A 25303-nucleotide genomic window follows, 5' to 3' on the forward strand; every position below is an offset into this window, starting at 1 on the left:
CTTGTTGTAAATGGGATATTTTTTCCATTATTTTGTTGTAGACGGGATATTTTGAACACTGTGAGAATGATACCTTCTCAGTAACCTCCTCACCCTTTGAATGTATTAGTGAGCATGCTCCCCAAGGGACATGGGGGGAATTCTGGGTCCCGTTGTTGACATGGTACACTATAGCCACAGGTTAGCGCTATCACCGACAGAGCTATGTATGTTAGAGGAGAATGAAGGTTGCACCGGAGACCTGGCTTTGGAGTGGCATGACTGAACTCAAGACTTTCAGCCCTTAGCATCTTGCGCATTTCCAGCTTTCAACATCTTCCTAGGTCCAGAGGAAAGAGATGGACTAGAGGGAGGTTACTATTACTCTCTCTCAGTTTATTACTGACACTGTTCATGGAGTCCTTCCTCCAAGCTTGAAGAAAAACTGATACAACGGAAATAACAAAGAAGCGACCAGGTTTGATCTGGAGATGGTGCTTTACCACTTCAGAAATCGCAATGGCCGAGACAGGAATCCTGTCGAGAGAGAGACAGACCTGTCTCTCCTCAAAAACGTTCCTACTGCTTGATGTGTCTATTTAATCATGCACTGCACAGGTGCATCTATCTCCAGAATAACCAGACTGGCTCTTGATCTTGCTGCAGCCTCATTACACGTTACACATTGTAATCATCTGTGTGGACCTTGCAGCCAAAACTGTGACCTCAGCCTGCACAAAACCCCAAAACAGCTTCAAAAAGCTATCTGAGGTGTAAAACCTTTTGGGACAGTAGGCAAGGGCTGTCTCAGGACTAGCACTGCTGAAGCTATGCTGTTGTCACTATCAGCACTGGTTAAATTACATGTATTTGGGAACGTTTGTGCAAGGTGCAGTCCCACCTTTAACCGCACCGTGTACCCAGACCCGTTGCTGTATGGGAGAGACTCCACGATTACAATGATGATGAGTCCCTGTCTACACTGCATGTTTTAGCACGAAGGTCTCTCTCACCTATCATTTTCGGAGTTTAGCGTGGACCCATCATCCTAACGCTGTGACCAAGAGCAGACTCCGCTTTCATCTACACAACACGGCCAGTGAACGATTTGCAGTGGCCTAGTTGAGCTAGCGATACAAGCTAATACAGGTCCATCTTTCTGTAAAATACATATTACTATGAAAAATGGCCCTCACAGTTCTTCTGTAGCCAGACTGACAAATCGCAGAGCGCTTTGGTTCTGCAGCCACACACGTCCCATCAGCACCAGCCAGCGCTGGCAGGAATCGGTGCGTTCGATTGCTCAGCAGGAACACCAGAGCGCACTGAAACACGTGCAGCGCCGCAGGGCGACTGGCACAGGCAAACAGACGGGATGCTGGGGGCAAAACCACCCAAACCCTCTTCCCTGAGAAAGCTCAAGTGCATCTGCTGCAATCAGGCTGGATTAGCGTATTCGAACCTGGTGTGAACACACTTCTACCGTTTAGCTGAACCTAAACACCCCTCGCATATAAAGCAGTCCATCTAGCAACCACTCATCTCTCAGCCTTCATTACAGCAAAAAGAGAGACATTCCTTACCTCTCCAATGGCCAGACTACGGGGCTGACAAAGAGCAGGGACAGCTGCAAAAGGGAATAGCTCTTTTCCTTATTTCAGCGGGTACGTACCAGCCTTAGGTCTATTACATCCTGAAGCATGAACCGAATCCTCGAAGATGTTTTTCTCTCTTTCACAATCTTTTCCATCTGATTAAAATACTGGTCCATGCGAGGCTACACAAGAGAAACCACATCATCAGCATATCTCAGAAGAAAAGGAGAACGTGTCCTTGGACGGATCATCAGCGGGTTCTGTACTACAGCGCTGGAGCCATCACGGCACCCAGCAGGGATCTGGGCGCCTAGATTTGCTCTCTGGAAAAGCGTGCACCGGGTTTCACACAACCTCACAGGTGAGATTCGAGTGTGCACGGCCCAAAGCTTAGTACAAAAATCACACAAGCATTATACACAAGCTTATTCCTTCCAAAAAGTTTTGATGTGATAGAATCTGTATCAGTCTGCACTGAAGACACGAAATGGCACCATAACCGGAGAAGCCTTCATTAGGTCTAGGTTTCACTTGCCAGGCTCTTAAACTTCAGCCTTTTTCCCCAAAGCGGGGGCTCCAGATGTTTTAAACAAAACTTTGCATGGCAGTTTTATAAAAATAAATTATTTCCCACTCCCTTCATTAAAAACTAGCTAAATCCTTTTCCTTATACTTAAAAAAAAAAAAAATACTATTTCAATTTGGTATGGTCTTGATCTGGAAAGTTTCAGCTGTGAGGGCAAACGTTTCCAAAGTTAAGAATGATGAGAAAAATATTTAAAATCGACTTTTCCCATAAACTTTAATTATAACTATCATTAACACTTCGGCCTCAATGCAAACGCGTTATAAAATGTCTCCCCCTTTAACAGGAAATAAATAAAAGACTCTCGTTCAACCTTGAAAAAAAATAACTAATCACAAAGACTGAAACACCCAGGACTCATCTAACATGACCTCTGCTACCGCTCAAAAGTCAGACTCTGTTTTCTTCCCAAAACATGCAGAGAAATTGAATCCCCATCGCTGCCACTTTCAAACCTGCGCCGATAAAGCACACGCTATCACATTAACAGCATAAGGGATTTAGCCCGGGAGATCAGCGCTAAACTACACTGTTTCAGTCAGTGCTACACAAAATGATTCAGGAAACTGTTTGTCCAAGGGCTCCCCGGACAGATCACGATGGATCCACTGCGATCTCTGCAACCCGGCCCGCTGCAAGGGAACTCCCTTCCCCGAGCAGCTGAAAGCAATTAGCTCAGTTTGCTTCCAAAGCCGAGTCCGACCGATTTCTGGCAAAACCCTGGAATGCTTTTTCATCCCAAGCCTGGCTTTTCAGAAGGACAAGCAGATGGTCTGTGCCAGCTGAAGCTCCTCCAACGTGTAAGGCACCGTGTTACATATCCATTGGGCGGCAAGTCGGGAGGAGGACACGGCTGCAAAACATCTGCTTCCTTCCAGAGTAACTGGAGGTGACAGCACAAGGCAAACGCAACTGCAAAGTTTCAGGTGGGAGTTCAGTATTAAACCTGAACGCTACATTCAGTGGTACATTTCTTGGGTAATGCAAACCCTTGAAAGCAAAGAAGCCGCTTTAAATCTTAAGACTTAAATGTCCTGCCCTACCTTTGCTTTCTCAAAGTCCAGGTCCTTGCCAATGGTAGTTAGCAGGCGGCAAAGGCACTCGAGGGACTCCTCATCATGGTTCTTCAGCAGCTTTACCACGCAGTCATGCATGATGGCCTCTGTCAGCATTTTGAGTTTGAAAAGTTCGCCAATGAATTTAATGTTCCCAATAGACCTCCGTCGAGCTTTGTCCTTGGCCTCTTCCAGCTCGTCATGGAGCCGTGTCTTCTCCTCTGGCTGTAAAAAACAAAAGGGAGCTCTAAAAAGCACGATCACAGAGCACAGAGCTCTTTAGAAGATCCAGTTCTGCATTATAGGTGCTTTTGTCCCTGTTTATTCTCTTTGTCCTAAAAACCAAAAAGAGGCTTTTATAAAAGTACCAGTCAAGGCAAACACTTTTTATTATACTCTGCCGCAGTGAGGGAGGGAAACTCTCAAGAACTCCAAAATTCCCCCCAAATCAACAGCAGTCTTCAAAGAGATTGTTTTCAGAGGGACCGCTGAGAATTTAGGGAAAAAAATATCACTTACAGTGGTAGCAGCTTCAAGTTCCTTCTGCTTCTTTTCAAAGACATCGTCATCAGCTTTGTCTTTTTCAAATTCCTTCTGGCAACGATTCAACAGCAACTTGCGGAAATTTACTGTGCTCCCAGGCTTGTCTGCCATAGGTACTTTCAGCTGTAAGAAGAGGGAGAAAAAGCGAGATTGGCCATACACCATGAATTACATTTTATTTTGCGCTTCATGTTCAGCTATACAAGTCTGCAAGGCTACAACAGTTAAGCATCACGTCACGGTTTCCAGCGGTTTTAGATTTCATACGTAAAGCCGTGCTCCACATTTGGCAGGCACCACCTCTGCCTGGAGAGGGACTGCATTTCCGTTCATGGGATCCTTTAAAAAATGACTTAAAAAATGCTTAAAAAAAAGATTGTTATACAGTGAAGACTCTGGGGTCATGCTCCTTCACTGTGCGTTACAGCAAATCACCGTTGGAGGGAGGAGGGAGTTATTTTGTCCTAACTTCAGCATCCAACAGCTGGCTGTCCAAAGCTTGGCTCAACACCTTGGGCTCCTCTTTGAAGCTAGGGAGTGAAATTGGACTTTCCAAAGATGACTCACTGCATCTTGTGACCAGGCAGAGCTAAGTGCTCCGTGCCCTTAACTCCAAACAACGTGCCACTGGTAAAGCCCTCTGCCTGCAAGCATGGCTAACGAACGTACACGAGCAAATCTTGGATATAAACCATTACTTAAGTTTGGAAGCTAACATTTAACTCTGTTCTTGCCACATTTCCTTAACTGTCATTCAATTCATGGGGATAACGGTCAGGAAGGGGAACATCTACCCAGAGGAACTTCTCATTTGACTTTTGCTGCTCTTACCGTTACAAGACATCTACACATGTTTGCATATGCCACTGAGAAGCTTGGTTCATCAATGGCCTTCTCAAAGACCAGGTCAATGACTCCTTTCAGCCTCTCTTCCGTGTCTACTGTCAGGTCTGTTACTTGCTTCATTAGTTGATTGAACATCTGGGGCGTCAACTTGTTCAAGATGCTTCGTACCTTGCGGAACAGCTCCTAAAACAACAGGAGAACATTAAGTGCAGGGCACAAACTGGGCGGATGGTACTTTTCAGCAACGAGCTAGGACACTTTTTAAAGGTCCTAGAGGAATTTCTCAGTTGCCAAATTGCACACAAAATACACATGCCTCTGAATACACGAACCCTAAAACAGCAGACCTTGCGCTACTGTTCATCAGCAGGAGCCAAACTGCAGCTGGTGCCTTACAGACACACCAGAGCCTTGTTCCTGGGGTCTCCTCTCTGCCTCCAAACACAGAAGGCGGCAAGTACCACGGTCTCTCCCTTTCCCCCAAGAAGGACCATCACACTTATGGACAAAGCCAAGCAGAGCAAGAGCACATTTCCTTCTCCCTTGGTAGGCAAGTCCATCTCCTCAGCTCCCCAAATTCAAGGTAACAGGGCAGAAGTTTTGGAAACATCCAAGATGCTTGTCCGGTGCTTTTTTCCAAGCACGACAGGGGCACAGAGCCCTTGCTGTCACCCAAGTGAAATACTCTTTTTCTCCTGTGCTCAATATATAGAGGACAGACATCTCCAGATGTTCTTGATCACCTGGAGTTTAAACCCTGCTTCGCTTACCTGCCAAACAACACTTTGCCCTCCTACGGCAGAAAGGGGGAACCTAGGGAAAGGAGAGTCCTCCGGCCAGAGCCGGCTTTCGTAAACACCCTCTCCCCACTCATCCCACCGGAGAAGGCAACATTTCAACTGAAAGCTAAAAGCACTAATTTAATATTAATTTAGCTATGAGAGATGAAGCGGACATCTTCCTCAAAAGAGGTAACCAACCTTTCCTGGGCTTATTTCATGGCAGACTTTCTCCTTTTCTAGCCAGAGGGATAATTAGGTCACCAGGGCTGCAGTCAGCCCTGAGAACAGTATTCCAGTGTCCTTTAAGGACATCCCACCGTATCGGCCAAATCCGAGGTTTCACCGCCAGGCAAATAGCGCCACTAAACGCGGCTGCCCATGGAGAGAGGGAGGGGAGAAACACACAGAGGAAGTTTCAGCCGCAGCATTTTGGAGTCGGGCAGGACGAACTGAGGGAATCTACAGAGGAACCTCAGCATAGCTGAGGTTTGGGACAGAAACATCATTTAAAAGAGGATAAAAAGCAAGCTGTGTGTTGGGAGTCTGAGGTTGGTTGTTTTAGGAGCAAGACAGAAATATTCTAGTAAAATAGTGATATAAAAAAAATCCTAGAAGAGAGGTAGTAGGTTGTCTGGTCTATTTTAGACTCCCTTGATTTACAAGATTGCAATTTAAACTCCAGATCAAGAAAAAAAAATCAAGGTAGGCCAAAGCTGGGATTCGAGCTGGACTTTGGTTGCCCTTTTTTACTGTCTTACACAACAGCAAAGGCAAACTGCTGGGCTCACGGAAGGGGTTGCTAAAGCTCTTACCTGGGTTTTGACATTTTCCGGGTCCTCGGTTTGGTTCTCTCTTTTCAGGCTCGGCTTCCAGGCATTCTCCGCCTTCTTGAGATGGACATCCTCCTTCACGCACACGGTGATAATCTTCCTAGGCTCTCGCCTCTGGCCCGGCTGAGATCTCCTCGGTCCGGCATTCAACAACTAGGACAAAAATATTCCTTGTTATATCCCCTTTTAAAATTGCGTCTCAAGAAAACGCTCCGGGGGCTCAAGCGAACCCCTGCTGATGGCGATGCTGTCCATCAGCGACTCATCCCATGGTTTTTAGGATTCCCTTCAAGGCAACACAGTGGTCCAGAGCGGTCAGGGGGAACACGAAGACGCTAAACGCGCTTCTCTCGGGCAGCCGCTGCCGCAGCGGATGCAGGACCGTGCTTCTACACATCCCTACGCTCCAGGTGCTGCTCACGCATGGCCAAACTCAACCCTACTGACCAAAACGAGCTCTTGGGAGCTGGAAACTGTTCAACCGAGACATCGCCGTGAAGATGTACACAAGGATTGAACAAGTCCTTCAGAGATGTATTTCAAACGTGCCATCTCAAGCAACTAAGTGATATTTTTGGTAAATCTGTTGATTTATTATTATGATTTTACTGGTTTCAAACAGAGCCATTTTGAGTTAGGAGTAACGTAAAACACTTCAGCACACACCACAGCACCTTGATACTCTCCTACATTGTAGGAACGCGAATCTTAATAGTTGACGGTCAAAAACTTTCTGTAGCTTTGCAGGAGAAGGAGGGAAACTCGGTTCTTCCCTGCACTCGTGTACCACCTGACGCTCCTCCCAGCCACATCCAGCAGGGAAACTGCTGAGAGCACAGCAGAGATTTGCATCAGTGCTAGGGTGCACAACACGCACCCAGATCCCTTCCTCGTCACTTGGGATCTCCCAAACAAACGCTAAACGTGTCAAGTGTGGCGCTGAGGCTTGTTTCTCCCTGCGCTCTCGCATTTCTGAACTCATTTATTAGAAATGTCCAACCTCAATGTAAAAATTAGTGCACTAATAAAACCTCATTATCAAAACCCGTGATTTTTGGCAGAAGTAATCAATCTCTCTGGCTGGCGGTACGCAACCCTTCCATGAAAGCTGTGCCATTTAAAGCACGGCTCCGTTCAGCAAAACGATCCAGCCACATCAGAGGCAAAATCATCTGCGTTACTCAAATGGTTGAACTGAACGCACGAGGAAAGTGCTTTTAGCTTGTACTTCACATGCTATATATCAGCCCAAAATACACTTTTGCCCGATGGAAAAGAAAAAAATCCTCCTTAAATACACGAACTTTTCTCTGCGATTCCAACCGCTTCGCTTTGACAACATCGCCGCGTGCTGCTGCTGAAAGCAAAGAAACGTAATCGCCGTCACTGCTGGAGTCTTTTGCGGCTTCATAAAGTGATAATGTAAAGAGAATAAAAGGTTGGCAAAGGACAACGGTCCCACAGGGCAGCAACGCTTCGCAGGCCGAGCGCGCCGGCCCGTCGCCTACCCCGGCTCGCGCTCGGATCCTGCCGGCCTGCGCAGAAACAAGCCGGCGGGTTCGTTCGAGCCTCTTCGGGGCACGCGTCGTAATTGTAACAAAACCGCTCGAGCCAGTCGCTCTCGAGAGGGGATCGGAACGAAGCAGCGAGCCAGCAGCGCCGGGGACCTTCCCGACGCTTCGCAGCGTTGAGTCTTCTTTGAACAGCGGTCAGTCGCTCCCCACGGGCTCGCTCCAGCTCGCTGCGGGGGGTCTCGCCCGCTCTTCATCGACACGGGCGGACGCAGCGCAGTCTGCTCCGCAGTCCTGCCTCGAGACATCCGTCTCCGTCTCGACACCGATCTGCAGCCACGCACGCTGCCCCGGTTCTGGCCAGGTCCAGCCGAGGAAAGACGACACTTCCTTCCAGCCGAGAAACCAGAAAATAACGCAACAGAAAGCGGAGCGGACGCTGCCGCAGCCAGCCACACGAGACCTCTCCGTCCAGCTCCTCGGCCACAAAAACCTCAGTAACCAGACTGGCAAAATGCCTGAAAATCAATACGTTTGGGGTAACCTCATCCAGGAAACAAGGGCAAAGCCAAAGAGAGAGCACGCACGGCCGTCCCGCTCCTCTTCCGCGGAGGGGACCGGCCCGAAGGACCTGCCGACCACAGCGGGGCTGCAACGCGGGCGGAGAGAGCAGCCAAGGAGGCACGACGCCTCCTCACGGACGGGCCCCGGCAGGCCGAAGCATTTGCTTTTAGAGCACACAATCCTCTTCGAAGGCTGTCACTTTATTTGCAAAAAAGATGAATGCTGAGAACCCCCAGAGCATCTCCTGAACGTCAGCATGTGGCAGCGGAAGACGCGGGCTGTGCCTGCCCTGGCTTTCTCAAAATCTGACCAGATCTTAGAGACCAGACCTTTAAACGCAATTAATATTAACAAAACAAATACTTTCTTTATGATTGTATTTTTTACATCTGTGAATAAACTTAGTTCAGACTGGCTGAATGTTTGATTAGGTTTAAAATCAGTGAACAGATACCGCTCTTCAATAATATACAAATCGTAATCTTTTAAGAAAATATTGGGGGGTTTTTTGTTGTTGTTCTGAATTTACAAAGCAGCAAGTTAAACAGGCACCTGAGTTCACGTCTGGCCTCCTTTTTGCAACCCAGTCCAAACAAATAATAATATTTCTGCAGTACCTGCTATTAAAATGCTACAGCTTGCACTGAAACAGTATTTTCCACCAAAAGCACTGAGAAGCGCTTACCAGATGCTACCACATTAACCCAAATTACCTGTCTTCCAGGTGAACAGGGGGAAAAGACAAGCAGAAAGAGACACGGGCAAGTCTCCCGAAGAGGTGTCGAATCCTCCCCGTAACAAACTAAGGCACGGTGCCATCATGAAAACCCTCAGACACCTGTTAGGAATGACACTGGCGGACGCATCCTGCCTCGGCGCACAGGGAGGGATCGGTCTTTCCCAACCCTATTTCTCTATTTTTGCAGCTCGCCACCACAGTGGGTTGCACTGATTTCTAAGTTTTTGTCTATACCAAAAAAGGCTTCTTCGTTGTATTTTGCTCCTGTGTAATCACACTCCTTGTGTTGTTTGAGTGGACGCTTGTTATTTCTAAAAACATACAACATGTTTATTTAAAAAAAGAAAAATAAATAAAATAAAGACAAAGCTGAAGAAGCAAAATAAAGGATTCTCATGTGCTGAAAGCTGGTTAGCGCTGAGCTGCTTGATATTATTTCAAGGGCAAGGAATAGGCAGTGGGTTTTAATGGTTTATGGGCATGGCCTGCGTAGAGGTGGAATGACCGAGCGGACAGACAGCATAAACGCAGATTTTGTCATGCTTTATAAGAAAATAACGTTTGACGTTGTGCTGGGCTGCAAACCCTCTCGTCCTGTAACAAACTGACAGCAGGCGTGTTAAAAAACCGTTACCTTTAAACCCTCCTCGAGAAAATGCAAAGGAAGGCTCTACTCTTTAAAGGCGCAAATGTAAGATGTATGTTATGTGCTGAATGCTCCAAATGAACGGGTAAGCAGCACTTACCTTTTCTCCCCCTTTCCACAGGTCTGCAAAGTGCAGACCCCTCGCGGATCCCGCTCAGGCCAACGTCCCAGCATGCCCTCAGCTGGTGCTGTCCCACCCACCACTGAAGACTGCCTAGAGGGGTACAATGCAAGTCTTGTTTCTTTTTTTTTCTCTCTCTCTTTTCTTTTCTTTTATTTTTTATTTTTTTTTTAAAAAAAAACACTGTTGCACCTTTTTGTAAAGCTTTCTGCTGGTCGTTCTTTATCAATAACGGATGTTACAGAAAAAGATAACTCTACAAAAAGGTGCAAAGATACTGGGGGGAGGGGGGGATTTGGCTTACCCCTATCGGCAGGTTCCTCAATGGTGGGTGAGGCGAGACCAAGAGAGGGCATGCTGGGGAACCGCACCGAGCCAGGGAAGGCAATCCAGGGTTGCTCTGCACTTTGCAGGCCTGCGGAAAGAGAAAGAGCAACATTGACATTACCAAGGTGCCGAGAGGCTCGGGACATTCAGCGCATTAAAGGCCAGAAGGCGCCGGAGTACAACCTGCAGCCCACTGCGGAGTCGCTAAATATAGGAAGCGTTGTCCACCTCAAACAGCGCCAAGGTTTCGGGACCAGGTCGTGCTCTGAGACAAACTGCGACACCGAAGCTACTTGAAGGCAAGGATGCGCACCCCAGAACCAAGCCACTGGCCACAAGACCGCTCTCGAAACAGAAACGTTAGAGCAATGCAAAAGTCTGCAGCAAAATCGCCGGCTTTCGTTCCGAGCCTCCTGCAAATCTGCATACTTGGAAGTTAAGGTTATTTCGTGAGCTCTATTCGAAACCCGTAGTTTTGAGAGAAACTGGAGTTGAGACTTATTTCAGCTAACCGGGGCAGCCTCTGTCCCTTGGCCGCAGCTGACTTGGCCCCTTGGGGGGGCACTGTGCCTTGAGACACCCGTGCTCCGAGAAGGAGCAACAGAAAGGCAAGAAGGAAGAATTCAGGGTTGGATTTTCGAGTCTGGACATAACCAGATGCAGGGAAAATAAGAAAAGGTGAAAGGAGAAAAGCAGAGGATAAGAAAGGACAAGGAGGGGTGAAGCAAACGAAGCACAGCAACAAGTGGAAGAACAGAGAAAGCAGGAAAATACACTAGCTTTTGTGGTTAGCAAAATATATTTGCCCTGTTGGCATCATCTATAAAATAGGTTCCTACGAGGATGCATGCTAACACACAGCTCCTATTAGTGTACGAAAAGTGTGTGTTCACACACATGCCACTACCAGGATCTCACGTGGAAACATGTTTCCACACATTTCTTGTGTAGGAGATGGGAAAGGAGGAGATTAAATCCATTTAAGACCAATACGTACCAGTTAAAAATATCCACACCGTCTTTTAATTTGCCTATGTTTTGACAACCAAGAAAACATCAACCTCGTGATCAGCCTGACAAAACCAGAACCACTCGAAACATCCGAGGAGGCCCAGAAATGTGAGGATGGACTTCACTGGTATTAAGGCCAGGTTTTGAATTAGCAAGTTGGGGATAACTCACACTTCCAGATACGCTTCTTCCACCGGAGGTTTGCCTCCCAAAATCAGCAAAGGCTGGCGTGAAGTCTGGTCCTCGAGGCAGTATGCGAGGGTCCAGGGTTCGCAGTGGCAATTTTGGCTGATTGACCTGCGCAGAGGAGCAGCAACAAATCAACAAGAGCTGTTTAGCGCGTGCTGTAGCTGTCACAAATTCATCCAAGTCTACAACCTCCGCCTGTGCTGAAACATCAACCGTAACATATAGATTTAATATCCAAATTAATGCTTTTAACAACTTGATCATGTTATATATCCACACACATACTAAAAATATGCATTTAATTTAAAACATGTCTTACACAGGTGGCTATTGTGAAAATACATGACAGGGCTACGGGGGGTTCAGAAACGTTTCAAGGCCGAATGTGACTTATAGAGGATAAAACAACAGCGATGTGGGCCTGTCCTCTGCAAAATAAATGTGATAGGCTTGGTTCAGGATCACAAAACTGCCACCTTCCCTCAAACAAATGTCTTTTGTGCTAACAAGACAGATGGCTGACCAAGCAGAGGAAGCCCAAAAGTAGAGGGAACGGCGAGAAGCGATCACGGAAAACTAGTAGGTGGATGAAATCATTTTGGGAACATAGCTGTGCTTTCCAATTTGTCTGTGCATGAAATTCAGAGTGAAGATGTTTCTGCACATAAGAATCACCAATCTCCCGACTTCTCCTCGGATCTTAAGGGTCAATATGTCGTGATTACATCGAAAGCAATGAAGTACATTGCTCCAACTGAGAGGAGACTAAGGTCCTCGTGCCAGCACTTCAGAAATAACAACAAGTAACAACGCTATTTCAACAAGTCCCGAAACACAGCCGAGAAAACCACATGTGTAATAACACTGGATAAAATCACAGAGCTGCTTCTTTAAGCGAGTCAAGGTCTAAAAAGCTTTTATTAAACCAAATGATAAATCCTAACACAACTGTCTCAGGCCAACGGAAGAGCTCGCCTGCCCGTAAGTGTGCCTCTGCTTACTAATCGTAGAGCAGATCTAATAAAAGATACGGCCTCTCCCTTCAATCTTGCTTTGTTTAGGTCTCCAAGGCGAGGAGAAATCACTTTAAATTCTAATAACAACTCAGTGTAACTTAACCCAGGTAAAGGCCATTCAAAGCTCTTTACTTTCTAAATCGCCTGTGCGCAGTCGTTAGCCTACGGTGCCTTTAACTGCACAATCTTGTGATGTGACGTGAGCCAAATACTTCCTCTGCCAGACAAAAATCTTGGTCAAGGAATGAAGCATGCATTAATCCCCTCCCAGAACTGAGTTACTCCTCCCGGCACAGACAAAAGCACACGGCTCTGCGGTGGCACCAGGTAACTAAACCCCTTTTTCCTCCCCATGCGATTAAAAACTTTCCAGCGTAGAGATGTTTAGTTATTGAATCATTTGCACGCACCTGTTTTATGGGCTCTCCTCTCACCTTGTCGAGAACCACATCGCTTATGGGGGGCAGCCCTTCCGGCTTCTGGATGCAGGCGGGCATGAACTGGAAGTCCAGTAAAAACTCCCGGTCGTACTGCTTCTTGCCTTCGGGATCCAGGGGCTTCCACTGCTCTATAATGAGAGGAGCTGACTGAGATTCACAGCGAACAAAACCAACTCTGCTCTCGCTTCTGTAAAATCCAAACAAAACGTGATTCCAAGTTTCCAGCCGAAACCATTTATTCTGAGCACTGGCCGGGCAGAAAAAAACCATCTGTGGCACAGAGACAACCCAACGCCTGACGCAACCCAAACTGCAAACCCACAGCCACGTTAAGGCAAAGAAAATTCACATCTGGTGGCCTAGAGACAAGATTTTCTTTGCCGGCAGCTCGGTTGGGGGTTGCAAAAGAAAATCTCTACTTGTTCGCCAGCCAGGTTGACTTGTCCAGCCCCTAAGCAGGGAGGTACATTTTTATCTGAAGGAAAACATCTGTAAGAGATGTCTCCTTTGGATTTTACTGATGCCAAAAAACATGGCTTTGCGCTCTAGCCAGCCCTTCAGGTTTTTTGCTAAGGTGCTCTACCATTTCCTTATTTTAGTCCCTAACCAGTGGGTTTAGGCCTCTGGGTACTGACCACTCTCATCCCAGCAGAGGCTGCGACCAGCAACTTCTTTTGAGCGATGTGTTTTGATAACTGAGAATGAAAACATGCAAAAGCAATGACTATCCGTAGTTCCTTGGGCAGCTTTTCTTCCACGGCGCTTCAGGAAAAAGGGAGGTGGAAAACAATTCGATCCCAGCAAACGAATCCCAGGCCAGGCGCCCGTCCACCGTGCCCCACCGCCCCCAGCTTAGCATGCGAAAATACCGGCAGCCGCAAGAAACAGTCTGTAGGTGCAGTTTCCTTCTCCTGCAAAGCTCTTAACACGCAGTTACAGCGCGCAAAGCAAGTGGAAAATGTCACAGGCAGGCTTCCGACACGCTCAAGGAGGGAAGAGACCGGGAGCAAACAAGCAATTCTACTAAAAGGCAAAATCCTTAGCTTTGGAAAGAGAACTAGAGCGGAGGATTATCGCACCGAGCGGGCAGGAGCGCGAGGCGGAGGCGCTGCGCGTGCAGAGGGCTCAGCTGAAGCCCTTCAGCCCCGTGAAAGGGCTGCCAGCCCGGCCTGAAATCATTCCGACTGCGTCAAGTGTTTTAGAAAAACAGCTGATGAATTATGGATTAACTTCAAGATGTGCTTAACTAACCAATAGGTAAGCTAGCTTAAGTGTGGCGTAAACTATCAAGAGGCCTCTAGGTTTTCTCCCAACGCTACGATATTGCCAAATTAATAAAAGCAAAGCAATTCAGGTCTTTGTGAGAACGAAGCTGTCCAGAAGTTACAGCAGCCGTGCAGACACTTAACAGTGGTGCTTCCTCCCAGCATCGTGTCTGTCAGGCTCTCAAGGTCATTCCTGATTTTGTTTTATGCTCTTAATTTCTGGCCTCCAAAGAAAATAACTTAATTTATTTTGAGTAAGCTTCACCAGAATAATAAATGGCTTAAAAACTGGTAGCAACTGAAAGGTAAGATGGTCTCAAGGTCTCTCTTAATGAAGTGAATTTATAGAGGTTCGGGGCTTGCAGGACTACAAATTAAATATCTTAATGAACAGAAAGAAGAAAACCCCTTAGGTAGACCATATATAATGCTAACCAGTGCAGAAAGCATTGTATCCTTTGAACCTGCACTTAATTCTTTTACCATAGGAATTGTGTATACTACAGCTTAATAGCAGAGCTTGGATTGAAAATAAAATGCTTTATTTTTGTTTTTCTTACTCTCATAGAAATCTGAAGATCTTTAGAATTGCTTAGTCAGGTAATTAAATACACATAAATGCGCACACTAACGAGTTTGTTATTCAGTACCCAATTAGAACAGTCAAATCTCTTATTTAAAAAGCACATCTGCTTATACGGAAGCTTCTTGGATCGTCTTCAACCAGTGAGCACGGGGCAACCAATTCCTCCCCGCTTCCACCACGCTGCAGCCAACATCCACACACGCAACAAATTCACGCAATCGGGGGTTTGCTTTTCCCACCCCTCTCGGGCTCTGTAGGCTCCTCTCCTCTCCGTTGCCACCAGCAGGAGGAAGGCGATTTTCCTCTCGCGTCGCCCCGGAGGCCTCCAGCCCCAGCCCTCCGAGGCTGGCGGTTGGCGAATCCCTCCGGAGCCAACCACGGTGAAACGTTATCCCTCCCTCGCGGCACCACTGCAAACGTTACTGTTTTTCCTCCAGGAGGATGCAAACGTGTTCGCCGGTCTTCAAGGAGGAGGAAAGCAGAAAAACAAGCAAGCAAACGAGAGAGTCCGCAACGGGATTTACCTGGTTTATACTGGTACACCGGCCCTTCGCTGGAGCTCTCCGCGAAGCCCGAGTTCGCGTCGGTCCCTTCCCCCTCGGAGACGCTCTCGGCGCCGTTACGGACAGGTTCTGCTTCCTGCTCTCCGTTTTCCTCCACGGCTTTCACTTTTTTAAGTTCTGGAGGGTCCTTCTCCAGGGGGAACCCATGGCTCATTTTATCCTGTTCAGATTCAAGTACTTTGTCACCTGAAAGTTCCTCTTCTACTTTAGGCTGAAGCACAGATGGAAACACAGAGGTTACATTAAAACCACCCTGCCAACATTCAAAACACGCGAAACAGCTCTTCAGCGATACCTACGGCACATTTTGCTCCTAACAAGAACACAAACGCATCTTCGACAGCGACACACAGACCTGTAACCAAGCCCGGAGTAACGGGACGATTTGCTGAAAGCGTTTCGTTCCCGGAGGCAACCCGCTGCTAACCGCCGGGGCGGCCGGAAAGACGGAGCATCGCCCGTGCTGCCCGCGCGAGCCGCTGAGAGCGGACGGAAAAAGACTGCTAAGCCCTAGAGCATGGCAGGCACGGGGAACAGCGAGCAGCCTAAGCCTGTAAAGATAACCTCGCTTCTCCTCCTTCCTGGAGCTCGGCAACTTCTTTCAAAGGAACCCGCTGCTCGGGTTGCAGGGGGCCGGTCTTTAAACGCGAGCTTCCCGCAGCGGCTTCCCGGGAAGGAGGCGACGTCGCACGCAATTCCTGCAATTCCAGCGTTGCAGGAAAAACCAACACCTTTTTATAGGATTCTTTGTTGTTAATTTTAGAGCTCTCCAACGAGAGTTCAAACAGGGAAAGCAGCAGGAACTCGCGTCGGCGGGGCGAAGGCGCAACGCCCTTGTCCGCTAAACGGAAGCAGGAGCTGAGCCGGGCCACTCCAGAGCGGTCCCCGATCCTTTCACCTGCCTACCTAGAAGTGCTGCATCCAAAAACGCTTTTTGCATGATTTTGAGGAAACACTCCTGAAATTTTTTTTCAAGCGCATTTAGCATCGGTGAAAACGGTCCAAGGGACTAGACTCCTCCAATAAACGAGGAAGAAAATGAATATGCAAACTTGCTGGCGCAGGCCCAACAAGGTCCTTCACACTCTGGCTTGAAAATGAGCGTAGAGGGATGCTTTTAATTTTCGCGGGTTACCCAATCATCAGCTCTTCTGTTGAATATAGACCAGCTGTCACAGTGGGACACTTTGCATGCGAGCGCATTAAGCCTCTCTTCCCCTTGACAAACCGAGGAGAGAGCACTTACACACCGCTCGTTAGGCGTAAATTAGCTTATCCGCTGTTTCAGTGGAGAAACAGCCAACAGTTGCTTACAAAAAGGGCAAAGTACTGTTAGCAACTGCCCACTGGACTCAAGATTTACTTTACAACAAGGTGTTTTTGTAGCAGAAAGCTAAAATGAAGCATGCAGCAAGGAAAAGTTGGGGAGTAAATAGTGGAAGAATAATATCGGAACAAGGAAGGTTCTTCTGCAACATCCCCGGCCCAGCAGCGCAGGAGCAAGCCCGGACTGTCACACGGTTTTATTAAAAAGCCTGGGCCAGGACCGGCACGCGCGCTGCCAGGGCGCGTAGGAGGCAGAGAAGCGAGGCCGCCCGCCGGCGCGAGCCCGCTGGCGTTGAGGCAGACCCTCGCCACGTCGCCGCGGGAAGGGGGCCCTCGCATCGGAGCGGCCTCGGCCACGAGGACGTCGCCGGGCAGCGCAAGCCGTAACGGCGTCAGCGGCGCCGCTCGGACTCCTCGCCCCTTACCTCCGCTTCCGCCTCGGCGGCCTCCTCGGCGGCCTGGGTCCGCTCTTTTGGTTTCTTCCACGTCTTTGGTGCAGTTAGAGCTGTTTGGGCTGCAATGCAAGCGGACACCCGTTAACAACGCCGAGCGAAGCCCGGCCTGGGGCGACGGGTCGCCCGCCCCCGGCTTCTCGCGCGCCCGTCCGAGCCGCGCAGGGGACTCGGACGGCGACCACCGCTTTCCGTTTAGAGGAGAGAAGAAATCAGCTGGTGCCAATGGGTCCTATGGGCAAAGAAAAAAACGCGTTACTGGGGACTTCCTAATTTATTTATTTATTTTTTTAACTAGAGATCGGATAAATAGAATAAATACCAGGGTAATTTATCACCCTCTTTTCCCAATAGGGAAACCGAAGCAGAAGGGAACAAAAGCGTCTGCCTTTGGGTGCCCAGGAGGCCCGCGGAGGCGCTGGCGGGAAGGGGAGAAAGAGAAGAAAAGTTACTTTGAACCACGTCATCTGCGGGAATAAATCAAACGTTGCTGCAAAGGAATTTCGAATAACGACTCTCAAAGTCGGAGCTGGCAAACGTTTGGGGTTTTTTCCTCCTCAACGATCACATGCTTGGTGCAAATGTTATTCTCCACGCTGCGTGCTCTCCCCTTTCTTTGGGGGAAGAAAAGGAAGATTTCTAACCTACCAAACCCAAACCCCAAACAAGGGACTGCAACAACCCGGCACCGTCTGCAAATCGAGCCTGAGTGCACATCTGCAATCAAAGTCTTTCCTCAAATGCTTTTTTTCTTTTTTTTTCTTTTTTTGCCACTGTGCATACATTTTCCAAGCTCCTTTGCAGACTGCTTTGACATGTTACGCAGTAATTTCTTTCCGTGGGAAAACTGAAACCGTCAGATCTCACCATAGTGCTGTTTAACCAACACTATTTATTGCCACTTACTTTAAAAAAATTTAAAAATATAAAAAAAAAAAAAAGATGACGACACACTGACTTATAGCGAGCGCGATGCTTCTGGTAAGGATCACAGGCTGAAAGCTGAGTTCCTCTTTCGGCATTTTTTTTTTTCCTTGCAACAGACATGGTCAAGGATGAATTATTTGGAAAGCTACGTGCTCTTGCCCTTGGCAGGAAACAGCGAGGCCAATATTCTGATCATTCCAAAATACGAATGTAACATAGATGCTCCTGTAGGGATACTCTGATATTGCAAGTCTGGAGAAAACCTAAAGCCAGCGGAGAAGAAACAAAGATTCCCATCGATCAGGAAAGGGTCAGCTCTGGTCAACTCCGGTCTCTTTAGGTGAGACGTAAAAAAATCATTATCTTGGGCTGTAAAAAAAGAGCTGCCAGATAAAGATGTTTAAGCAAAGGCCTCCATGGTCCGCACGTAATTCTTTCCATCTATAGAACCTGGTATAGCAAAAAAACTGTGTTGTTTCTCTGACTTTTACATGGAAGAACTGTGTATCCTGTAAAGGAACAAGCACATAATTTCACCGGCCCCTCAAACACAGTCACCTTCAACGCAAAATACAGGGGACGCAGTCTCGTCCTTCCGCCCCAGAGCTTCAGAGAGCGAGGGGATCAAAATGAGTCAAACGGGTCAAATGAGATCAGCTCCCATTAAAGGGAATGATTTAAACCAGTATGATTTAATGCCAGGACGGGCAGCTAACTAAACCGCTCTGTAATATGTACACGCTTTGGCCGACAACCCGCACACTACTGGAAACCCCAAAGAAATAGCGCTAAAAAATGACCGCGCTCCTGTCTAGCAGCACACGTTCAAAAAGAATTCCCATTTCTATCCTGTTTCCAGAGAGCATAAAGTTGAATGAAAATATTAAAATATTAACAGGAGAATTAAATCTGTAGTTGGTAGAGTGAAAGGATCTTTCTGCTCTTTTCTACATTTTGGATCTTCTTCAAGGTACCGGACTGGTAAAATGCAGCGTATCGACCTCGCACAGCGTTACACAAGTATGGAAGCAGGCCAGGCCCAGCTTTTCAGTTAAATTAATACATAACGGAGTGTAGTAATAGATGTTACTGCCGCCGTTAGATATCTGTCATTTGCCTGTGAAATAATTAGCGTGTCAAGGAGATCGCAGTGAACGTTATCTGCTCCATCCGAAGTCATCAGCATCTCAGCCCAAAACCGAGGGCGAAAAGCTCGCATCGAGGGGAAAACCTTTCCTTCCTAAACCAGGCAGCGCAGGGGGAAGCCTTGAAGGACTCAATACACTACAAACTTACCAAAAAACATGTTTAAAAAAAGAAAGAAAGAAAGAAAGAAAGAATCAGCCTCAGATGCTTCTCCAAGTCCTTACAGGAGCTGCGTCTGATCGCTCAAGACCTGAATCTCTCGTTAAAAGCATAAAGTTGGAAACATTCAGGACAGCTAAATTATGGAAAATATTTTAAGAGTTTTGTTACGGAGAAAAAAGATCCTTACTTTTCCCTCCATCTTTCTTGTCCAATCTTCACCCTTTCCATATTCAAAGGATAATTAATGAGAAAACAACCTCAACTTTGCAACTCTTTAACACCGCTACGTAGGCATAATAGCCATTACTGTACTCCCTCAAACAGTTACAAGAAATTAATTGATTTAACTTATTTCCCACAGTTTCATTTCCAAGAACTCCTGGAAAAAGAAAGTTCTGTATAGAAAATGCAACAAATAAAGTAAGACTGTCTGAATTAATCCATTAAATGCTTAAAATAGTGACGAGATAGGACAGTGAAACCAAAGGCAGGTAACAACACTCGCAGAAATAGCAGAGATTTTTCAAAGGCAGCTAAAGAGCTTTTATTTTTCAGCTACTAAGAAATTCATGAACAGCCCTTCCATCCGCAGTGTCCTGTTTTACTGAAAAATCCTACAAACAAGCTAGAAGAGCCAAAACTAGTGGGAAGAGAGTATTTTGCTTAAGTGCTGCTTTTGTTGAGGAAAACGGATACATGGTTAATCAACGCCGGCAGATCCAGGTGTGCGACACTTGGCATTTCAGGCATTTAAAATCAGTTTAATGGTCCGTTCCATTTACCCGCTTCTGATACCATCATGACATAAAGTTGGGGGTGGGGAGGAGGAAAACACCTGCAGGTTCCCTCAGAACTGCTGGCTCAGAGATGCTCAAGGTCCAAGTATTAAGCTTACTTAGGAGCGGCAGCTAAATCCAAAGCAACAGTTCTTCAAACACGGGGAAATGCCGCCCTCCGTGCCGGGAGAAGCAAAGCTCCCGGGGACGCGCGGCCCAATTTACCTCCCTCTGCCACCAGGAGGTTTCTGGCCGCTGCAGACAACGTTCAGCGTTTCAAGAGCAGAACAACGGTGACTTGGCATGGTTAGTTTTTCTCCGGCACATGCAGAAGGAAACATCTGATAGAAAAACCACCCCCTTCCTCCATCCTCAAGCTGGCCACCCAAACCCACGAGGCTGAACGCTTACCTGGGACAGGACTCTTCCCAGAGTTTATACTCGGAGACTCCGTGCTCTCCTCCTCTTGCCCGTCTGCTTCGCTATCTTCCTTCTTTTCCATATCCTTTACGTCTTCGCTAAGAGTAGTTCTTGTGCTCTCCTCTCCCTCTAAATCTCCCTGAAGACCAGGGAGGGCACTAGGAGACGGAAGAGGAGGTGGAGAAGGAGTCGTAGTGGTCACAGCAGCAGCAACAGAAAGAGGAGGAGGAGGAGGAGGAGGAGGAGGAGGAGAAGAAGGAGGTGTCGGCGGAGGCGTCGGCGGAGGCGAGGGAGTGGTGGGAAGCGCGACGGAAGATGGCACGCTTTCCACGTCTGCCGGAGGTGCTTCGGGTAGCTCCGACTCAACAGTCAACGGCGCCACTTCCTCGGGGGCTACATCTGCTATACTCTCCGTAGCAGCTACGGTTTCGCTAACTCCGTTCATTTCGTTAATTAGATTAGTACTAGCAGTCACTGGAATATCACTAGATGCTACACTACTGGGCTCCTCGCACGTGGCGGCGTCAGCCTCTTCCGCTGGCGAAGGGTCCGACGCGTCCGCGCAGGGGGCTGCATTAGCTATAGGCGTTGCCTCCTCTTTGGCGGAGGCGAGTTCACAGCTCTCCTCCAAGTCAGCTGTAAACGTAGATTTGCTAGGAGCGGCCGCGACAGCAGCAGGAGGAGTTACGACGGCCACGGGAGCCGCCGGGGTCGGCGAGGCAGCGAGAGGAAGGTCTGGCGGGGTCTCCACGGAGGCAGCCTCGCTCGTCTGGCCTGCTTGATCTTTCTTCTCCCCGCTAGGTTCTGGTCTGAGGACTGGAGAAGGTGGTTTTAATACTGGATCTGGTTTTGGCTTCTCTTCTGGGAAAGCAAACAAAAATAAGAGTCAATGTTATGGCAGCAGTCAATCCCACCTTCCCTAGCCACATCTGAGCCACCTTCCCCGTGTACCGAATGCTACTCGGGAAGCTCCTATGAGGAGCGTAGAAGCTTTGTATCTAAAGGCAAGAAAAAAAAATACGGAGAGGACAGACCACCTGCAGCTGGCAAACCTTAAAATCCAATGACTGCTTCTATTTTTCTGAACGCTGGCTTTGCGGTACAAAGGCCTTCGGAGAAAAGGCCCGCGAGCACGCCGCAAAACGTGGAACTTGTAAGAAACTCTGCTCCTGAAAACAGCAATTTCCTTCACAGAAATCGCAGTGAGAAGGAAGACAAAAATATACTTCAGCTGGATGCCACCTCAGAGGACAGCGGGGTTTTAGCACCGAGACGCAGGCAAGCTACAGTCAAACCCGCTTTCTAGCAAAATATTCTTGGGCTATCTCAGGTATTTTGGGCACTGCGTCTCTGCAGCGTGGCTCGGCAAGCCAGGCGAGACCGGTGGTGGGAAGTCAGCTCCACAGGTTCAACGATCTGGTTTCAGACCACTCCTAAGACGAAGGTTGCTTAGATGTGTCCTCAGGGAGGGAGCTCTCTTCCCCCCCCAAGCACGGAAGTGCCCCGAGTCCTTCCGAGCACTGAAACCGCTTTAACGTGATGCCTTGGGAGGCAAGGAACAAAAAGGCAGATTAAAGTATCCCGAGTGAGTTTGATCCTGAAGGCTCCGTGTAAGAAGAAGGACCAGAGAATTGTCTGAGATGAGCAAACGCGGCCTTCTAGTTTTTGGACCATCTTCTGTAGATGGTCAAAGCAGGGAGCGTCCTCCAAGCTTAAAGCTCGCTCTAAACAACGGCCTGGATATTCTCTTTCTTGAGTCAAATGAAATTACTCAAGAAATAAAATAAAATAAAAAAAACATTCGAAGCATCTAGAAAAACATTCTGAGAGACCAAAAATACAGAAAAAATATACATTTGCATTTTAAAAACAGCAGTTTAGACACACTTTCTTCAAAACTACCCCTTATTTTTGGGGGATGCGTTAGCTACTGGATGGGGGCGGCACGTGCAAAACCACAAGAGAAAAGTCGTTTGGGATTGCAGAAGAACGATGGGCAACCCGAAATCTCAGAGGCGGTAAAGCGAGAGGTCAAGACATGAGAAATCCTCGGAAGAGCTCGGCCGGCCGGCCGCCTGCCATCGCCTCCAGCCAAAGGCACCGGAGCAGCAGGAGGGAGCCGGGCTGCCGGGCGGTCGCAGCGGCAAAGGCTGCGGAGCCTGGCGGATTTGTCCGGACGCAGGAATTCATTTGGACTCGGTGGTGTTTATCCAAAAATAATCGCTGGGCTTGCTGCCAATTTTCCGTCTTTTGTCCCGCTGCAAGCATTTGCGAGGTAGCGCAGTTTTTGCGGCGCGTGTTGCTAAACCGCGGTGCGAGTGGAGGGCCCCAAAGGTTTTCAAGCTTTGGGAGCTAATATTAATCTGTTTTCCCCAAACTGACTGCATTATACATTCTTCACATCTGATACATCTCAGCGATTGCAAAGAGGCTTAAAAAAAAAAAAAAATCACTACTCCAAACATCCCACCGAGCCTGCACAATCTCTCAAACTAAGTAAAAGTTGACAGCTCTGATTTCGTGCATGATTATACCCTATTCCAACGCCTGCGACAGCCAAGGCCTAAAGCCAGGTATGCTCCGGGATCAGCCTGACCTAAATTCAGTGCAATATTCTTGCATTTGCAGCCCACAGGGACTGGCAATATATACGCACCAGCAGGACTCTATAGGACTGATATTAAGATATTACAGCAGGAAGGGTCTTGTCTCCCCTGCATTCCTCCAAACCCTATCTGCATTTTGCAGCCTGGCAGAAACTGCTTCAAAAGCAGCAAACGGAGATCACCGATGCTTGCCTTTTACAGGAAAAGCAGGGAGATTAAATGCAATGCAACTCCTAATTCCACCTTCTCCTGTGCCTTGAAACAGAAAAATAACAGGGGCTGCAGATTACCAGCAGCGAAAAATAACAGCGGCTTGGTGTGCCTGTACAAGCACACGTGCAGCGTTCCTGATCCCGAACCGAATGAATAGGCCAAGTGCTGCACGCAGCTATTTATAACCGGAAAATGATCACTGCGTATCACAAAATTAGAATGGTAGCTGTACACCGAATTTTGGCTGATGCAAATGAACACACACGCTGAAGGGCGCAAGAGCGTTTGAGCCACAAAATGGACACGGTGAAATGGGAGGCAGTAATACTGGTTTTAATATTCGCTTGCTTTCTTTGCAGTGCAATTGTATCTGTGCCTATTCTTACTTTGGGGAGAAAAATAAATAAAACCACAGGGCACAAAATGAATGAATGAAAAGCAATTCTGATATACATATTAGTAGAGATGCCTTTAAGTTAGTCTACGACTCTTGCTTGATTTAAGTCATTTTAATGCTACCCAAACTTCCTTCACCTTTAACCTGCTCTGTATTTTGACCATGCCCCACATCATCACGGCTCTCCCCCATCCCCAGATCTCAGCTGCGGTATTTTACACCTCATTCTTGCTCTCTAGTGCTTACATAAAGGTGTTATTTGTTCCAGTCCAAAAACAGCCAAATGTTGGACTCTCTTTCTGGGATGTAATTGAGATAAACACAGGAAAGCTTATCAGCGTTAAATCCAGGTTAAATTCCTGGCTTATTTTTAAGCCGTTCGAGTGAGAACCGTGCAGTTAAGTAAACGGAGACCACTTATTTCCTATTTACTTACAGTTGCCTACAAAGGGATTAAGTTAAATCGCAGCACGTGGAGCAGAGGGAGGAAGACTCCCTTGTCCTGGAAATAAAAGTTATCACATATAAAGTTGCAACACTGTGACGGGACTGGTGCAACGGCCAGAAGCGTCCTTTGCAGACGAAGCCCACCTTACGCCCATTAACTCAAATCACTCAGAATTTGTTATAGCTATAGCTGAACTTCTCTTAAGAACTAGACGCTCTCCAAAAGATCCCTTTTGACCAACATTTCTACGATACGCTCCTAGGAACCGCAGCAGTTTAGAGGTGTAGCTGTAAAACAGCTTTTGTTGAGGAAGAAGCCCTAAAGCCTAAGCTGAACCTGCAAAAGAACAACGTTTTCATTAGATTTTAGACTCTAGCAAAATTAGCCCCAGGGATACTTCGCTCTCTGTCGAACACGCCGCTCTGCTGCTGCTTGGATCTATCGACATCGGAGGCATCCGACGGCAGCTTTTTTTCCCTCTTTTCTAGAGCGAAGCTTCTCCGGGCCGTCGTGTGCTTTTAGCGAGCGCTCTTAAAAATCTCGGTAGTCTCGGGGTTGACGGGAAACATTCAGAAGTAAAAGGTGGCATTTCTCCGCTTTCACGTACACGCCGCTACGGGCAGCGCGCTCAAACGTGGCAGCGCAGCGAGCAAACGGGGATGCCGGCGCTGTATTACAGCACCGAGTCCATTAACACGGCAGCAGTACACACATTATTAACCACAGCTTTTTAATGGCTTTTAGACAGCTATAAAATTTCAATGCGGGAAGGGACTCGGCATGCACCCTTCCTGGGACACTTTTTTTTTTTTTTTTTATTTTTTTTTTTATTTTTTAATAGGCATTTTAAAAACTCCACTCAAATACATGTCCTTATGTATGAGAACGAAATGTAATCATTTTAAGAAATCTCTTTCATCTGTGCAATTTAAACAGCTTTACTAAGCACAATTTGGTAAGCTATGAGACCCTGTGCACAATAATATTTTTCTAATTATTATCTCCTATAGATCAACTAATGCTGACGGTAGGCCAGGATAAACCAGCAGCTCTGGAGGAGAAATACGATGAGCTGGTTAGCTGTCACTGCTGACAATTTGTCCAAACAATATAAAGTTTCTCCGGCTAAGAGCATTTTAATAGTCAATACGCCCATTTCTGAAGGATGGAACGTGGGTGAGAGGAGGTTCACGCTTCTAGGGGCTCTGAAACAATGTTTAGGAAGTAAAAGCTTCA

At 47.5% G+C, this 25303-nt stretch overlaps 1 protein-coding gene across 29 annotated transcripts in view; it reads right to left on the reverse strand.

The window, feature by feature from the left end:
- The window catches only part of EIF4G3 (eukaryotic translation initiation factor 4 gamma 3), a 133910-nt gene that overhangs the window by 20540 nt on the left and 88067 nt on the right, over positions 1-25303 (reverse strand). For 21 of the 29 annotated variants that reach the window (XM_062593443.1, XM_062593442.1, XM_062593441.1 and 18 more), the window contains 11 exons: positions 20395-21264; positions 16946-17034; positions 15156-15405; positions 12751-12908; positions 11307-11432; positions 10102-10212; positions 6199-6369; positions 4590-4787; positions 3735-3881; positions 3204-3440; positions 1652-1756 (listed from right to left, as the gene is read on the reverse strand). In XM_062593443.1, the coding sequence (XP_062449427.1) occupies positions 1652-1756; positions 3204-3440; positions 3735-3881; positions 4590-4787; positions 6199-6369; positions 10102-10212; positions 11307-11432; positions 12751-12908; positions 15156-15405; positions 16946-17034; positions 20395-21264 (2462 nt within the window). Of the gene's footprint in view, positions 1-1651; positions 1757-3203; positions 3441-3734; positions 3882-4589; positions 4788-6198; positions 6370-7843; positions 8621-9004; positions 9342-9428; positions 9635-9776; positions 9891-10101; positions 10213-10307; positions 10546-11121; positions 11433-12750; positions 12909-15155; positions 15406-16945; positions 17035-17227; positions 17391-20394; positions 21265-25303 lie in introns of those variants that run through there. The other 8 variants (XM_062593444.1, XM_062593448.1, XR_009960565.1 and 5 more) reach the window with 8 other exon arrangements.

This window comes from Rhea pennata, chromosome 22, assembly GCF_028389875.1.
Source record: "Rhea pennata isolate bPtePen1 chromosome 22, bPtePen1.pri, whole genome shotgun sequence".
Classification (NCBI taxonomy): domain Eukaryota; kingdom Metazoa; phylum Chordata; class Aves; order Rheiformes; family Rheidae; genus Rhea; species Rhea pennata.